The sequence below is a fragment of the Aphis gossypii genome, chromosome 3 (genome assembly GCF_020184175.1).
Source record: "Aphis gossypii isolate Hap1 chromosome 3, ASM2018417v2, whole genome shotgun sequence".
In the NCBI taxonomy this organism is placed as follows: Eukaryota; Metazoa; Arthropoda; class Insecta; order Hemiptera; family Aphididae; genus Aphis; species Aphis gossypii.
The window spans coordinates 36,091,107-36,110,500 of record NC_065532.1 but is presented as its reverse complement, the minus strand read 5'-3'; the positions used below and the strand labels follow the sequence as shown (position 1 = coordinate 36,110,500).

Sequence of the window (19,394 nt, the reverse complement as noted above, 5' to 3'; positions counted from 1 at the left end):
GTACCAAAAGAATCTAATATGGTATTTTTCTGTTGGTAAGCTAATTGTCCATATATTTTTTTTTACTATAAGAAATATATAATATGCAATTTGATATAATTAATATTTTTATTTCAAATTAAAATATTTATCATTCACTTTTAATTTAATAAATTATTTAATATTCATATTAGGTATCTAAGGTTTTGTTAAATAAATTGAAATTAAATTTAATTTACAGCCAGATTTTTAATGTAAGTTTATTGGTCTAGTTACTAGACTCAACAATAAATATGACCGAAACATTTGTTTAAATATTCATAATACCTAATCAATGTAAATATTTACAATTTAGTATTAATGCAAATATTAATTAATAACTTTATACGATATTATGTTAATAAGTATTTATTATTAAATATTTACACACAATTAATCTAAGATTTTGAATATTCCAGTATTGTAGTAGGTAGCTTTAGTTACTCACGTTTAGTAACCATTACATATAACATAAGAAACACATCCACCAACATTTTTAATAAAATATAATTTAGAAATGGTTTTTTTTTACACATTAAAACTAAAATAAAAAACTTAATTATAGGTATTTTTGTTTAACGTTTAAACGTTTTTTCATTAAATATGAAAATACTCAGTATTTATGCTATGGTTCATAATAGTTAATATAATAAGAAATTTTGTAAAAAAATTATATTTAGAATACTAACGTTTTTATACATGATAAAAATGTTAAATATATATGTAATATTTATTTCTAGATTCACATAACCGTTTAGATTTTTATATTTTATGGAAGATCAGATACTATCAAAAAATATGTATATATTTTCATAATATTATTTTGTTTTGATTTGATTAAGAATATACTAGTTTTGATTAACCATTTTAAAATTTTAGTACGCGATATAATTTTTGATGTAATTTTATGTACTAAAATGGGAAGTGTTAATAACTGATATCAATTTATACGACTTAACACAGGGGTCATGATTAATATTAATTATCCATTACCAACGCGCTTCGAGCTAATTCTATGCTACCCAGAGAATCAGTCTAGAAACTTGTCAAATCTAAGCCTACTTGGTGTCTGGTCTAATTATAAAATATTATGTTGTTTTATTGGATTTATAAATATAAATAAGCCCACAATATTATGTACCTGTTTTTATTTAGTTGTTTAGGTAATGATAATATTATTATCATTACATACACAAAAAAAAAATTAATATACTCTCAGCATCTCAGTAGCAGTGACCACTGTGAAAGATTCTATTAATATTTATTTACAAATAGTATATTACATCATACACAATAAAGGAACCATTAATAAAAATTCAACATTTTATTGTAGTTAAATATTTTTATTTTTCTTTGAATGCTAAATTAATACCCAAAATGGTAGATTTATTTGTATTGAAATTACTGTAAGTTTAAAAATTTTGCAACGATTATATTATAATAACATTTAGTTAATTTTGTTTATAGGGAATACTATTTATAAAACTTAATAAACATACAGCAGACAACGCTAATTGACCAACAATCAATCTACTATATATGAAATATACAACTTAAAATACACTTTATTTTTTACACGCTACTATGAAATCATAATTGTTTATCATGGTTTTCAAATCCAATTCATAATTAATTACCTATGTAACTTAAAATCGGGTAGCAACCAAAATATTGATAATATAATTTTTTAATTTAGGTAGCATAGTAATTTTATAATATGTAACACGTGTAGTATAATGAGACATTCAAGTATATATTGTTCGTAATTATTTATTTTACCTTTCCATTATAAATATTTACATTGAAACATGTTCAATATGTATATCGAGTTGTATACGTTATACATAGATTAATTTTACAACTAAATCAGTATAGTATTTAAAACATATTTAGTAAGTACTTTAATTTTTTAATAACAGTTTAAATAGGTAGTTGGTCCTATAAAATATTGAAAATTATCTTTAATTGTAGTTACGTATATACATGTTTAAAAATTTTGGACGTAAAAATTTAAAACGTAAAATATAATTTTCAAAGAGTATGTAACTTATTTAAAAAATTAAGGTAAGCATAAATATTTACTAAAAATTTAATTTAATTTTCTTTGTCGTATCTTATAAAAAATTTAAAAAAAAATTATGAATTTTAATTCTTTATAATAATGATAAAATAGAATTGAAATAAAATGTCTAGTTAGTTATATAGACTACATTGTTAATACAATAAGTTAGTCTTAATCATGAAGGCAATATTCTAAAACCTATAACTATTTGTGTACTAAACTTACCAGTTCTTTATAATATGGTAAAAGGATTTAAATATCAAGTAAATGTTTCATTGTCGTTGGGGTAATGACGTCTATCTACTAATAAAAGTATTGAACTTTCGTAGATCATCAACATAGGATACATGCTCTCTTGTGGATATATTATCTACATGGGTATTATACTTCAACTCATTGTTAGCAACTGTGATTTACAATTCGGGACCACTGGGGCGGACTGGGTCACTATGCTACACTGACCTGGTGTTTTATTATATTGTGCTTCAGGGCCAGAAAAAAATAATCTACCTTATATTATATTACAATTGAAAAAAATATGTGTAACAGTTTTAGTTTTATTTCGTGAGTTTGAATGTTAGCGTGAATTGATCTAAAATTAAAGGTAAGAACATTATCTGTGTTCCTTACTTAGTTTTTTTTTTGAATATATATTTTTTTTAGAGCTATAGGGTATTTAAAATATTCAATTATATCATTTTTATCTTATAAATTAAAACTGATTTGATTTTAATGATTTTAATAATTGATAATAATAAAATATTATATAATAAATGTATGTACGAATAGAAGTAAATACCTAATCATATTATATGATAATCAAAAAAGTTAATTTCAAGAATTTTACTAGTAGGAAATTTATCTATTAGTAGTTACTTACTTTAAAAATTTTACAATGATTCATCGTTGATTTTTCTTAAAGTTTAAACATAATATTAATTTTGCCCATTTAAAACTTTTAGCTAGATATCAATCTTTCGTTTTTTTATTATTATTTTTTAATCACCCTTATAGGTAAATATTTTAAATTATTAAGTATTTAAATATTTTCAAGCAAAAATATTAACTAATAACATGACATTTTATTAGTAGGTAAGTAAATATTAAGGTAAATATAAATAACCCAGTAATGTTTATGTCATCTTGTCGGCCAAATGTTCGATTTGATTACTGTTTACTTGCTAAAGTAAATAATTGGTTAGGAAGTGTTAAAGATTATCTATGTAAGTTAAACTACTTAAACAGAAAGTCAATGATAAAGTGTCAAATTGATTGCAAAGTTTCAGGAAATGTATCAAGTGATTAAAGTGAAGACGTGGCACCCTGCTTACTACCGATATTACATCAGTATATATCACTTAACTTTTCAGCCAACCTTTTTACTAATAAAATAAGTCACACATTGAAAAAAATGGTTAATAAACATTTACTACTTAAATATATTAAATTTTTATTTATAAAGTTTAGGTACTTAATATCGTAATATAAAGTAAATTATTTCAATTTATCCATCGATACAATATTATACTAATTTAGTTTTATAAAAATTATTATTGATAAATTTAAAAAAAAAATTCCCATTTATGCTAAACGAAGATTTATTTTGAATTGTTTTCCACGAGTAGTGATTTATCCATTATTTTAAAATTAAAAATACTTATACGTTTACTGGCTTGCATTTACGTGATATAAATTATATAAAACTATAATAATTCGTTTTTGTATTATTAATATATTTTTGTTTATTTTTATGATAGAATAATTCTTACGTTGAACTTGGGTTAAGCCGACAAAATACTAACTTTGTAACACCATAGTGTTCATATTTAAATAAGTAAAAATAAATATTGTAAACAATATTCTTCATATTATATAAAAGAAGCCGTTCGAGAACGGTAGCTTACATTTCGAGTAATTTAACGATAATAACTTCTGTTGCCTTTATCGATTTATAATTTATTGCTATTGTTTAAATGTAGAGGTTTAAAACAATACGATCGTATTTTTTTCTTTAAGTTTATTTTAAATGCAAAAAAAAAAAAACGATAACTTTTCACGATGGAGGAAGTTAGTCTGTCGGAATTCAAGTACAAAATGACATTCGTCGTATTACCAGTCTAGTAATAAAATAAAAAAAAACTTTTTTTAGAAGGTCTTTTATCTTTTACAATTTAAAGTATTGATAAAAAAATCAAACTTGAAGAGTATTTTGAAATAATCTCATTACGCGTATTTATACAAATAGTTTTAAAACTGTAATTGTATTCATTATGAAAAAAAACTTTATGTGTTTATGTACTTACTCGTATTTAGTAAATATTTATTTTATATCTATTTGAATAGTTAACTGAATTATATTTATTTAATTATATTGATTTGTGCTTACCTATTAAACCTTGATCGCCTTTTTCTCCAGGTAATCCTGAACTTCCTTGAGGTCCAGATGGACCTTCGTTTCCCTAAAATTACATCATTCACATAAATATTACATTTAAAACAATAAATCTATAATTTTAGCATAAATGTTAACATAATAAATATAATAATAATTTATCATACTGAGGTAGGTGTTAAAGTGTTTAAATGGTTTTTATAAAGTACTTATTACTTAAGAAATGTATTTTATGATTTGTATTAAGTTAAGTTAACGTAGCTTACAGTTCGTCCTGGAGGACCCACGATACCTGGATTACCAGTTGGGCCAATTTCACCTGGAGGTCCTGGAGCACCTATTTTTCCATCATCACCATCTCGACCCCTAAGTAGATTGTTTATTAATTATAACACGTATTTAAAATAAGTTAGTATTTCAAAAATATTATTCGTTTTTAATTTATAATACAAATAAATTTCTTAATTCAGTTAGATATGTTATTTTTCTGATCACAAATAAATTTATACTGATGTATATAATGGCGACTGAAAATTATTCTACATAATTTGAAAATTTCATTGAGCATAAGAAATAATAATATATATATTTCAATGTTTCAAATTCTTAGGATTTATATATTTTTGATTTGAATTATAATCAACTAAATAAAATTCTAAAAGAACATTTTTTTTTTTTTTTTGGTTCAGATAACTAATTTTAATTAAAATTATTAAAAAATCATCATTAAAATCATGTTTTTATTTAAAAAATGTAGAAGCTAATAAAACAAAACTTTAAGTACTTTGCTCTTTTGATATTTTTAAATTGGCAAAAGAATAACTTTAAGTTAAAAAAAAAAATTGAAAATGAAAATTTTCAAATGTCTATAGATCGTAATGAAAGAACTAAATTATTTTAAGAGTTTGCTTATGTTTTTAAAATAGTAATTTAAATATTTTATGAAAAATTTAAGTCTTTATGGTTATTTTTTTCAAAATAATGATAACAAGAAAATTAAACAGATTTTGTTGTTGAAAGATGGTGTTGTATAATGTATATACATTTCCATTTTCCCGTGGTTTTTAGTTTTTTAAAATTAATATGTATTTATTTTATTGTATTTGTTACCCCTCTCTCTCACCAGAAAAATACATAGGTCAAATTTTATATTAGAAACCATTAACAATTTGAAAGTTTGAAGTACATTTTCCGCTTCAAAGCTTAATGAAAAATTCAATATTTATATTTTTTAATTTTTTTTATAAACATACATCATCATTGCGATACTATTTTTTATTCCACTCATAATCTAAAATGGTAGAATTATTTACAGTCACATAATCATTTATATATATATCTTACCTATCGCCTTTTGGACCTTGAATGCCAGGTTCACCTTGAATCCCCGGAAATCCAGGAACACCTGCATTACCTTTTGGTCCTTCTGGCCCAATGTTGCCTAATAATAATATTTATTTAAATTTAACTTATAAAAATATAGTCTCATTAACTTTATCAAAATGTTTCCATATCTAAAAAAAATTCAAGATAAGGGAATATATAAATCGAATTTGAATTTAATCTACGTAAAAAATAAATACAAATATGATGTTTGTTTCAATTTGGTATCAAAGAAGTTGATAAAAATAAAGATTGGATTATTAAGTATAACTATCAGGAGAGTTTAAATAATACAGCTATTATTAAGTTCATCACAAAACCTTGTTGAAATTTAACAGAATAGTCCTAAGCTATAATACAGTATTAGGTAGTATTATGTTGCTTATTAGTTATTAGAAATAAGATCAAAAGTAATTTAAATCTGTATAAAACACTACCTAGACCTATTAAAATTGTACTTTTTTTATTTTAAGATTTTAAATAAGAAAGTTGTTAATATAGATTATCTAAAAATAATAATATAATAAAAATTAATCTAAATCTTAAATGATTATATCACATACAACATAAAAGTTCAAAAACTAGTAGCATATTATCTATAAAATTATATTATAAATTATAATAACAGCTAAAACTAAAGAAAAAAACCACTAACCTCTTGGTCCTGTTGGTCCTTGCGTTCCGATTTTTCCGTCATCTCCTTTTGCGCCCATTGGACCGCGCTCGCCCTATGTAAAATCGAATTTATGTTTTATTGTTCGAGATTTGACGTAATGTAGGAATTTAAAATTAATGCTAAAAATAAACTTACATGTTTTCCATCAAGACCCTGAGGACCAGGTGGTCCAATTACACCTGGTTCACCTTTAGATCCTGTCGGCCCGTCTGCGCCCGGTGGGCCTATATACCAACAAGACACACATCAGTGCATTAAATAAATTACTGTAAAATTATATTAAAAATAATAATAAAAGAAGACATGTTTTAATAACACGTTTTTATGACTTAAAATACCCAAATCCATGTATTATATTTTATTATTTGGTAAAGGTGCAAAGGAATATTATTAAATAGTATTAAATGTTTTCGAGAATAATTTTATTCTTATAAAATAAAAATGTAATAGTTATGATAATTATCAATTAATTTTTACTCACCATACTGTCCATCAACACCTTTAAATCCTCTGGGGCCGATTTCACCAGGTGCTCCAGGTTGTCCGGTGGGACCTATATCAATTGCCTTTTAATTAACATTAATTAATGAAATCAAAACACTTCAGAGTATTTACATAAGTAGTAATATCGAACGATATCACTGAAATTAGATTACACTAATTTAATATGCTATACATTATAGTAAAGATCAAAGTGATATGATAGACCCATTTTACAGACTGTCATGTACAGAGAATATTGATTGACTGATTTGTATTGATTTTGTTTATCATTACTGATTGGTTTGGTAGTCGGAATTATTGTAGATAATGAAATCAAATTTAAAACTTACTATATAGTATATACAATTACCTTTGGCACCAACGTCTCCGGGTTCGCCTTTTGGTCCAATCGGTCCTGGGATACCTTGTGTTCCCGGTGGTCCAGGTGGTCCTAAATACACAATTAAAAAAATAAATACATACAGTACTAGGATAGTTATACTACATCGAAGCACAGAATAATTTGTCAAGTTTTCACCTGTAATTCCAGCAGGTCCTTCTTCTCCTTTAGCTCCTTGTCTACCGATTTCACCAATTGGGCCTTTTTCTCCTGGCACCTATAGAATCGTATAATTTTTAAATATAAATATTTTATTTTGAAAATACTATTTATACATACCCCAACTGGTCCTGGTTCTCCTCTTAATCCTGGATTTCCTAATGCTCCGACCGGACCCTAAATATATATATTATTAATTAATTTAGTATTTGTCTGAACTAATTGTACGTGGCAATCTAAGAAATAATCAACATATTTAATTATGAATATTTTTACGAATAATGGATACATGAATTAAAAATGCAAGATCATAATAAATATAATAAAGATAATTATGAAATAATAACTATATTTATTTTTTTTTATTAGAAAAGTTGTAGGAAGATAACAAAAGCTTCATAGTGAACATTAACTCTAAATTAAAAGATTTTAATAATATTTTAATACTTCAGTAATTATCGGTTATTATAGTAATTATCGTATGTATCATGTGACAAATGCATAGGATTGATTATTAAACATTTTTTTAGAAGTAGATGTTGAAAATTCTTCTTTAAATTATGTATAATAGAATCATGTTGAATGCTGATCGAAAATGTAATGTTATAAGCAGACTTAATAACATATCAGAAGTCGATGGTGAACATTATTTAGGGAACATACTACATACACTTAACTCACTACGGAAGAGCGTTGTTGATGATAATTATATTTGAATAGTAAAAATATATAAAAATAACATAAGGAAGTTACTTATATATAGTTCATATGAATGGTTAAATGTCTTAGTTAATATTAATTATTTGTATGTTGTTTAAAAATAATTAATTACAACTACCATACATGGTACATTATGGTCGTACCGTACTAATCTAATTTTTCATTATTTGCGTCAATTACATTTCATAATATTCTGTGTTCTTTCTTAAAAATCTTTATATAAACATAATTAATATTTATTTCACATTTTATTTACTTATTGTATTGGTTGTACACAACAATTGTGTAAGAAAATAAGCTTTAGATTTCGCTTTTAGGTTGAACGTAAAAATGCCACCTTATTAGTCTTAAAATTTTAAATATGTAATATTATCTAGTTTAGCAGTAATTATTATGTATATTTTTTTTAATTTAAGTTTTGTTTTTAAACATTGTATAGTCGAGTAGGTAGTTCCTACTTCAATTTGTAAGTGATATTTATTTAACAAAGTTTACATACTTTTTTTTATAACATTGTTATAATAGTATGTTAACAATTTAAATTTTTTATTTATATATTAATGAATTGTTTACAAAGAATAAAAAATATCATTTAAAATTACATTTATACTTGGCTCTGTTACTTCCCTCTTTGGAATTATTGATTTAACCATTTGGGAATGTTAAGGTTCAATACTAACAGATTTATTAATGTATTGAGTTATTTTAATGATTAAAAATATAAAAAGAAATAAATAATTTTATTTAATATATTATAATGGGTCCAGTGTCCTCAGTATTGTGTTCAATAATATGTATGACATACACACTGTACTCTTTTTTAATACCTACTCTTAACCACTTGTGCGGCAATGCTGTTCATTTATTAAGTTAGATTAAAATTATGAATAAAAAGTAAAATATTTTCATCCATAACTTAAAAATGTACTACTTACCATTTCTCCTTTTGAACCCTTGAATCCCTTTTCTCCGGGAACGCCAATTTCACCTATTATGGAATAATGGATGGTCCTGATAACAATTGACAAAGCTGATAATATAATTAAACATTAGACCCAATATCACCTTTATCTCCATCTTCTCCTGGTGGTCCAACGGGCCCTGGTGGTCCTATAAAACACAACAAAAATATTGTAATATTACATAAGATTTGAACCAAAGCAATGAAGATATTGTTGAAAGTGTTGTTTTTAATTTTTTTTTTTTTTTTATTTGATTGAGTATTTAAAAGCTTAAATAATAGTAACAATAATAGTTACATGCATTTATATTGCGTTTATAAAAAATACTAGTAATTAAATAAAACATTAAGGATTAATGAAATAAATTAATAATACTAGAAAATTGTTGATTTCGAAATTCTTATATAATACACACTTATCATATAATAATTAATAATATACTATGATATATTGTCATAATTTCCGTATTTTTTGTTAGTATAAAAATAAATAACAATAAAAAGTAAAATATCGAAATCTTGAATTCTTAAAATCAATACAAAAATACATAATATCTAATAAAGAAACACCAAAGATAAATATTTTTATTATTATCTTATAATAACAATTATCTTTATGTATAAGACATTGGTTATAATACACTGTCTTAAAATTAAAAGTACTAACCTGGAACGCCTCTTGCTCCCACCATTCCATCGTTTCCCATTGGACCAGCAAGTCCGATTTCACCCTAAATTAAACAAATATGAATATAGAATACTTAATATTATAACAATATTAATTCATTTTTTTTTTTAACAAATATACTAATAGTCAATAAAATTAAAGAATATAGCACATAATATTTGGAACCAAGTATAATGAATACCATCTGGCATGTTGTGATAGTATGTATAAAAACCATATTCAATGTTGTAAAATTAGTATTTATTTTTTGTGGTATAAAGAAGATATAATATTATTGATGTTTAATTGGATTATTTATTTTATTTTACAAATTTGAAATATTATTTAAAATAAATTGGCCATACAAGTATAAGTAACCTAGCTTAAAAATTAAATATGTGCTTGACAAATGTAAACAATTTGAAAAATATAGAAAGGAACCTAATATAAATAATACTATTGCAGATATTTAAGGTCTAGAACGAAGGAATAAAAGGAATATCTTTAAATAAATTCATTAACATGATTGACTTATATCAATAAATTATTAGGTATCTATTACTTTTATTGATATCATTATTTTATCGTTATCATTATTATTATATCGTACAACATATTTATCTTATTGTAAATATGTCATTATACTTGGCATAGATTACCTATAGTATTTAATTTCTTATTACTTTTACTTAATACTATAAGTTAATATTTTCTAAAAATATATTTTCTTTAAATAAGTAAGTAAGTAATATGTAGTTCTAATGTCTCAGTTGCCAACGCTGAATTTATTCGCAATTAATAAAAATAAATAATAAAAAATAAAATTGCATTGCTTAAACGTTAAGACAAAATTAATATATCTACATTTTTTTTTTTAACAATTATTAATTGTAAATTAAAACAATATTAAACTACAGACTAACGCACTAAACTAGTTTAAAATTATTATTTTTGACATTCATTAAATATAGATGGATTATAAATGTAAAAGTATAAAGGAAATAATTGACTGTTTTTTGATAATTTATTTTTGTTTTTTTACAAAATTAAACTTTTTCATGTATTTAAGAGTAATAACTTAGATGTTTAGATAAAACTGTACCTTATCTCCTTTCAGACCCACTGCACCTGGTGTACCTGTCGGTCCTTTGCGTCCTTCTGCACCCTAAATAAGACATTTAAAATATATAAGATAAAAAAAAAATCTGGTAAATATTATTTAAAACTGTTAGACATGATATTATTGACAAAAACAATTGATAAATTTCCTAAAATTTATATTTTGGGTGAGAAGTAAATTAGATATGTATATTGCTTATATATTATAAGTATATTTTAGAGGTGGTGCACTAATTTTTAATGACAATGCATATTTATACAGATATCCGTAAGCTATTTGTATTAGACAAATTTTAATTTATTATAAAAAACAAGTTACTTGCAAAATAGACATTTTTAGTACAAAATATGTAATTGGTCAAACAAATTAATTTTAAAGCAAGGCTAGTTATTTTCATATACAAATATATGGTTTTATGCTTAATATAGTAATAAAAAAAAAAATCTTCCTAATTGTTTTGGGTCATACATACTTAGTGCTATAGTCATTTTTATTTTATCATTATTTACATATTTGAATTTTAATATTAATATTCAGGTTAAGTTAATATTTAAAATAAGAATAGTGAATAGTGTATTCCAAACTTTAAAATTTGAATTATAATTTTTATTTAAAAAAAAACCTAGCTTTGTCTTTAAGTTTTAAATATACGAGGTATTATAGGTATCGTAGGTATTATTTAATATTTTTAAATTTAATAGAAAAATCTATAACACTTACACATACACGAATATATATACGTATATAGTTAAATTAAGTAATTTACAAATAAATATTTAAAAATTAGAATAGTAAATTCCTCTCAATTTTAAAATAAGAAATATTATTTTTCTACTATTGATCTAATTTAATATGTTTACAAAGCATAAAAATGAAAATAAAAATGAGTTAGTAAAACTAAAAAACGATTGAATTTTATAGTCCTTCCAAACATTTAGGTAAAATCGCCGATAAAAAAGAAATAAAAATGATAAAGTAATATTTTAACAAGGATTTATGTTTATATTTTTACGCGTTATGTATTCTCGTCAACTGTTAATACATGATGTGGAAATATTTTATTTCGATGTATGAACAAATAAGTGAAAAGAAAAAAATAAAGAAAAGAAATATTGATGTGTAAAATTCAGTAATTGAATCAAAACAGTTATAAATGTTAAGTATGCATTTATATTCTTGCAATACAAAAGTTATTGTTTGAAGCGTCAAATTCATACTTCAAATTTGAATATTAAATACCTATAGGTATAGTATATTACCTTAATACTTATATTATGTTATACGGATAAAAGTTAATTTAAATTGTGTTTATACATTAACAATAAACTAAGCTATAAAATTTATTTTATAATTGTGTTGAAACTATTTTAAAACCTTTCTTCTAAATTTTTTTTAAAAATATTTTAAATAAAACTGATAAAGTTTTCTTTCTTTGTTTGTAATTTAATATTGAAAATAATTTAAATATGTCTAAATAGTTTAATTTTGAAAAAAAATATAACATGCAAATAATTTTTTTACCTGTTTCAATAAAATTGTAAATGTACATTACTATACCTGTGGTCCTTCTTTGCCTGATTCACCTTGTTGACCTTTATCTCCAGTTGATCCAAGAGGACCCGGCGGTCCTGTATCACCTAACAATGTTTTAAATAATAGAATCGACGTGTTATTAAAGACAAACTTAATCATTTTACCAGAAAAAATATTACCCTCAAAATTAAATACTCAATTATTAAAATATGTAATAATTATTTTATCTAGTTTAAGAGTTAGTGTTATATGTTTAAAAACTACATGATTATTTTTCGTAAAAACTTTTGAGGATGTCACATTTGCATATTCATCGTACAAACATACAAAATATTAAGTTTGCATTCATTAGAACTAATTTGTATTGTTAGCTTTAAAATTAGATTAAATGACCTATTACCAAACTCATCAGTATTCTTCTATTGGATGGATTTTTATATTATCTTAATTTTTATCCTAGTTAAGTATTTAAACAGATAATGTTTTTTCTTTAAAAAATTATGTAACATTAACTAATATCTAACCAAAATGTACGTATTTCTAATTTTTTGTAATATTAACGTGAATCAACACATTATCAAACTTAAAGATAAGTATACAATATAAGGTATCTTGTTAAAGTTTAAAGAGATTTATAACTACGTAAAATAAAACAATTTTATAATGCATACAACTGAAGCAGTCCTTACACATTTTAAGTTATAATAAATATTAAATATCAATAAAACCATACTATAATTAATATAACTTTATATTTGATGATAAGCTTATTCGCTCGAATGTTAAAGCTAATAACACAGAGTTTATTCTGTTGAATACAAAATTGTTATGTTTTAAGTTTTAATTTTTTTTTTAATTTTCTAGCAATCTTTTCGTTTTTATAATTTCACAAGGTTTCAATGTATTGTATCCATTTATATTATTATAAGGGGTTTTATCGATTCCACTGTTTTTATATCAATGCTTCCGGACTTTTGTATACGTTGATTCCACCGGCTATCAATTTTACCATACATCAATGTATTTTGTTTTACTGGTTTATAATACAATATAACACATACACAAGAATCACTCAAATACTTTTTTATTTGAATAAACGTTAAACATTGTCGTCCACGATGATAAAACTCAAATATATAAGTTACGGTAAAAAAAAAAAAAAAAACAATACCTAACATTTTAAATAATAAAATATAAGATGTAATATTTATTAAAAAATTAAATTAAAGGATTACTTTTTAAATGACGATTTTATGTCAGATTAATATAAGCCTAACTATAAACTTTTTTATTTAAATAAACTTCAAAAATTGTTGTTGTATATTTTTTTTAAATTCATAACTTTTTTTTTAGTGTCTTTTTTCTAGTAATACAAAACCGTTTGTATTTTCAAATTTAATATACTTGAAAACAAAAATATATATTAAGATAAGCTTTAGTAAATTGGATGTCAAAACTAAAACTATTTGTACAATTTGTACATTTATTTTTATTTTTGTAAACCATGTTTTTAACTACTTTTGACTAAATAATGATATATTAAAATACAAACCTTTTAGTCCAGCTGCTCCAGGAACTCCCGGAAATCCTGTGAAAGTGTTGTTTGTTTTTTTATAAAATTTAAATTAAATTATATTTCATATTGATTTACCTCTATCACCAGGAAACCCTTGTAATCCCGGAGAACCAGGTTCACCCGATTTTCCAGGCAGACCAACTGGGCCTGGAGGTCCTTCTTTTCCTATAAAATAAAATTGTATGGAAAGTGCAATTAATAACATATTGTGTTAATCTATTAATGAAAAAAATATATGTACTCGTATTATTTCAAGTTTCATAATTTTCACAAAAATGTCTATATTATACATTAAGTAAGTCTGTATTGATAATAATATATAGACTTAATAAAAGAAAATATTATTATAAGCTCTTTATTTTTACCTGCATCGCCCGGTCTTCCTGCCTCTCCTGGTAAACCGGGTTGACCTGATGGTCCTGGTTCACCAATAGAACCTACCTATTATGAAAAATTCAAATTATATTTTAAAAACACAATTATTTGAATATAATCCTCATATATACTAACTTCGCCTGATTGACCTGGAGGTCCAACTACTCCGGGTATTCCAGTAACACCTATGGGTCCAGTGTCTCCCTGAAATATAAATATTTTACAGAATAAAAGTTATATTTTATTATTCTATTACCTAATATGAACTTAAATATTTTTTTATGTAACATGATTTCATATAGTATATTTATGAAGCTTTAATTTATTTAATATATATTGTTAGTTTATTTTATTAGATACTAACTGGAGGACCTCGTTCTCCTGGAAATCCAGGTAAACCATCTTTTCCACTAATTCCGGGTGCGCCTGTAGGGCCAATAAATCCTCGTAACCCATCAGCACCTGTCCTATGCAATTTAAATTATTAATAATTTGCAATGTTTATATAGCATAATATATTTATCTTAAATTAATTGAAAATAAAAAAAAAAAGAACAGAAGAAAGGATATTTATTGACCAATGTCATTGCACCATGGTATGAATCACCATTATAGTACTTATATTTTAATAATAATACATATAAATGTACATCAACAAGGCAGGACACGTGTGTCAGTTAATCTATTTATATTGTTACAGAGTCCTACCACATTTAACTGTCTTAGTTAAATTTACAAAATGTTAAATTATAATCCTTCAGCATGCTTACAAGTATACTAAAATAATTTCGTTTCATCATGAGATCTGCGTGTATTGTACGTCAACAATTAAGAAAAATATAATACTGTATTTACATTTTATTTTAGTATACGTTAAATTATTTTCAATATAACTAAAGTGACTTTTCAAACTTGATATTAAAATTCTTTTATATTCCATTGTGTGCTACTTACAATTTTTAATTATGTGAGTACATAAATATAATAATAACATAATATCGTTATTAATAATAATCAAATTATATCGCTACTATGCTGTTGTAGTAAAATAATTATACATTTGATAGAAATTAAATTAAATTAGCTATAATCTGTTAAATATGTTTCTTCTTCTTAAATAAAAAAAATATATATGATTACAAACCCGGTATTCCACGTTCTCCCGGTGCCCCAGTAGGGCCAGGTTGTCCGGTATCACCCTGTATTATAAAATAATGTAATGTAAAATAAATCTGTGTTGATATCAGTTATAAAAAAAAAAACACTAATTTAGTTAATAGATAAATTATTCAGTAAATAAAATATATTTTCAAAAAAAATAATTGTTTGCGCTTAAAATTATCACTAATAATAAATATACTTATAATTTGAAGTATGTTGACTCAGATTTCAATCAGAAAAATATTGTGTCTTATTATTTTATACTTAAAATTTGGTTTAGTAATGATAATAATAAATATGGAGTTAATTTAATACCTATTTTAGAGAAAATAAATAATAACTACATAAATCATAACCATTGTTTATCTACAGACAAACATGTTAGAACTTTCTAAATTGTTATTAATTATTCAAGTTCAAAACAAACGACAGGTTTATAAATTCATAATCTATATTTTAACTAAGATAACTTGATGTCCTTATTGCATACCTTTGGTCCTGGAATTCCTTCGGATCCTTCTCGTCCTCTAGCGCCTCTAAATCCCTACAAATTTATTTAAAAAAAAATTATATTATTATTTTGACCTGCATAGTTCTCAGACACATTTCGGTAATTGAAATTGGCTTTTAAAAATAATTACAAAATTAATTAATTGAAACTTTTGGCCATTTTTTTAAACTTAAATTAAACTATTTCTTATATTACTTATTCTAAGCGAATTTATTTTGATACAGTTATCAATTTCTTCTAAGTCAATATTGATAAATGTATAAATTAAATTTATCAGTTATAATGCTTGATCTAATATTAGGATGAATATATTTAGTCAATATTTTAATATTTTAATAATATAGAAATGGATTAATTAACTTTATTTGAAAAAAAAGTTCCATTTACTTTAATAATAAAATTATGATTTTCGTAAAAACATTATAACTGTTCCTAACTAATACATGGGTATTAAATTAAGAAAAGTACTATTTTAAATGTAATATTTACTCTAGGTCCAGTTTCTCCTCTTTCTCCTGGTAATCCAGTGTTTCCCTGAAATAAAGTAAATATACTTGTAGTGTTCAACATTTTAAATATTGCATATGAATCATTCAGTTATACGAATAATAAGTGAAGTATATTGTAATTTTTTTATTATTATCATATCGTAAATAACTTAATAATTGTATTAACAATAGCAGTTAAATAAAATTATTTATCTAACCACTTCTTCTACTTGATTATTCATGTTATATACTTCTACATTATCGTCGGTAATAAAGTTGATATTAAGTCATAAATATGTGTAGGTAAGTGTTATTTTCAAATTAATTTTGTGTAAAAAATGTAGCAAAATATAATAAATAAAATTCATAAAATTGTAATAAATATGCCAAAAGGTTTTTGGCAAAAACAAAAAAAAAAAAATGCTTACTCGTTCTCCCTTTTCGCCAGAAATTCCATCTTTACCATATGCTCCTTTGTCACCTTTTTCACCCGGAGCTCCAGGATAACCTGGAAGCCCAGCGGGTCCTGGTTTACCTTTTTCACCTATTAAAAAAATTATTACAACACCTGAAGTTAGTATGCATGTAAAATGAAATGTTTTACCCGATAATCCAATTGCACCACTTTCACCGTGAGGTCCTTCAGATCCCTAAAATAAATAATACTTTTCATATTAAAAAAAAAATTTATTAAGCACCTATATTAGCCTATACGAGTAGTATGATAAAATATACGTAATGTTATTTTTACTCCAATTGGTTTTATTTTTATAATAAAGTAAGATATTGTTACGTATTTTTGAAATAAAAACTGTCATGGATATTTACTTTTGGCCCTTCTGGACCTTCAATTCCAACTAAACCTGGTGGTCCAGCCAATCCGGGCTCTCCTGTAATAACAAGTAAACATATTATATATTTATAAATCAGAAACTCATTTATTGAGGAAAAACTCAAAATAATAATGCCGTAAGTTTATTTTTTTCTTCTATTATTACACCAATAAAAAAAAATCATTGTAATCTTAGTTATTTATATTTACCAAATGAAATTATATAGATTATTAAATAATGTATTATTCTCATGTGACTTTTGAATGTTTGTAAAAACATATTTTGTTGTTCTCACAGAATATTTGATTATTAGTTTTTATTTATGTTAAAACTAAGAAAAAACATGATATAAGTTGTATGAATATTTACTATAAAACTAAATAGTAAGCAAGAGGTACTTTGTTATTTTAATTTTATGAAAATTCAATTTCTGGAGAAACTAAGTTTTAATTAGTAACTCAACTTCAAAAAAGATAACTTAAAATTAAAATAGTTTAAAATTATACATTTTATACATTTAATGGCATTTTATATGTATTACTATTGAATTTACCTAGATTAATTGTGTTATATTTACATATAACTTATTATATTTTTTTTTTTTTTGTAAATATTTGTTTGGTATAGGTTGAGTCAAGAATATAAAAATACTATTTAGAACAAATAATTGAACTGTATTTATATTAGAGGAATCAAATTATATTAACATATGTACCTTTAAGTCCTTGATCTCCCTTTTCTCCGTCGGATCCTTTGTCTCCTTTGTCTCCTACTCAAGAAAATAAGATATACTTATAATATTATAATACTTTCAATAATATTAATAATATTGTGTATCAAAATAACATTTTACCTTTTTCTCCTATTGGACCACGAACACCTATGTCACCTTTTACACCACGTGTTCCGGAAAAACCTATAGGACCCGGTGATCCACTTGGTCCTGTATCTCCTTTGACTCCCACAGCACCTATTTATTTTATATATTAGTTATTTTAGAATCATATCTACCATAATAATATAAATATTTCATAAAATATGCTTAGTTATATTAACTGATTAACAGTCTTTCATTAGATTCGTTTATTGTATGCAATGATGCAGTACTAACATCATCACCTACATTGTAGGTACTTTTATTGAGGTCAAATTTAGATACTTTATACTTATAACTACATATTTCATATTACATGATAATGATGATATTACATGTAATTTACTCTTCAATTACGATGTTCACTGAATACCTACTGTACAGCAGAATGGTTACCTATTTCTCCGTTTTTTATATTTAAAATTAAATTCATGTATGAAATTACCTGTATTTCCGGGGTGACCAGGTAGTCCATCAGCACCTGGTAATCCGGGCAACCTAGATTATGACAAAATATTATTACAGGAACTAATGTTAAGGTTGTTAATATTTTTCAAAGAAAGTTTGTAGCAGTTATGAATTTGATTGTAGTAAAAATATGTATTTAATGAGTTGAGCTATGTTAATAAATAATTTAAATGTAAAATTTATATTGTTTTGATTTAATGTTGAACAAAATTTATTGTTAATAATAATAAAAACTCTATACGAAAATAAAATAATTAAAAAGTAAAACATTAAGACATAAAAACAGTTATCCAGTAAGTATAAGTATTTTTATAAATTACCGAAAATAGAAATTAAAAATGTGACTTACGTTAATTTTATTAATTCGCAATGTTCGCATAAAAATATATTTTTATTTAGTCTACAGTTTTCAAAATAATTTACTTACTATATTTATCGCTATCAACTTTTCATTTTACTAATATTATCATACTTTAAACTGTATAGTATTATTTAATTAAACAAACTATTTATTAGAATTAAGTATTAATTTAT

At 23.8% G+C, this 19,394-nt stretch overlaps 1 protein-coding gene across 2 annotated transcripts in view; it reads right to left on the bottom strand.

The window, feature by feature from the left end:
* LOC114119418 (collagen alpha-1(V) chain-like) overlaps window positions 1-19,394 on the bottom strand; it is a 72,205-nt gene that overhangs the window by 17,493 nt on the left and 35,318 nt on the right. Inside the window, exons 19-46 of one of the 2 annotated variants that reach the window (XM_027980966.2) lie at window positions 18,838-18,890; window positions 18,372-18,488; window positions 18,234-18,287; window positions 17,514-17,575; window positions 17,290-17,335; window positions 17,114-17,229; window positions 16,687-16,731; window positions 16,177-16,230; window positions 15,670-15,724; window positions 14,890-14,987; window positions 14,661-14,729; window positions 14,516-14,591; window positions 14,226-14,315; window positions 14,127-14,162; window positions 12,599-12,678; window positions 11,024-11,086; window positions 9,922-9,985; window positions 9,359-9,403; window positions 9,229-9,281; window positions 7,694-7,750; window positions 7,553-7,631; window positions 7,385-7,465; window positions 7,013-7,084; window positions 6,667-6,755; window positions 6,511-6,583; window positions 5,817-5,913; window positions 4,739-4,838; window positions 4,467-4,539 (exon numbers count right to left, since the gene is read on the bottom strand). In XM_027980966.2, the coding sequence (XP_027836767.2) occupies window positions 4,467-4,539; window positions 4,739-4,838; window positions 5,817-5,913; window positions 6,511-6,583; window positions 6,667-6,755; window positions 7,013-7,084; window positions 7,385-7,465; window positions 7,553-7,631; window positions 7,694-7,750; window positions 9,229-9,281; window positions 9,359-9,403; window positions 9,922-9,985; window positions 11,024-11,086; window positions 12,599-12,678; window positions 14,127-14,162; window positions 14,226-14,315; window positions 14,516-14,591; window positions 14,661-14,729; window positions 14,890-14,987; window positions 15,670-15,724; window positions 16,177-16,230; window positions 16,687-16,731; window positions 17,114-17,229; window positions 17,290-17,335; window positions 17,514-17,575; window positions 18,234-18,287; window positions 18,372-18,488; window positions 18,838-18,890 (1,997 nt within the window). The remainder of the gene's footprint in view (window positions 1-4,466; window positions 4,540-4,738; window positions 4,839-5,816; window positions 5,914-6,510; window positions 6,584-6,666; window positions 6,756-7,012; window positions 7,085-7,384; window positions 7,466-7,552; window positions 7,632-7,693; window positions 7,751-9,228; window positions 9,282-9,358; window positions 9,404-9,921; window positions 9,986-11,023; window positions 11,087-12,598; window positions 12,679-14,126; window positions 14,163-14,225; window positions 14,316-14,515; window positions 14,592-14,660; window positions 14,730-14,889; window positions 14,988-15,669; window positions 15,725-16,176; window positions 16,231-16,686; window positions 16,732-17,113; window positions 17,230-17,289; window positions 17,336-17,513; window positions 17,576-18,233; window positions 18,288-18,371; window positions 18,489-18,837; window positions 18,891-19,394) is intronic. The other variant, XM_050203379.1, reaches the window with a different exon arrangement.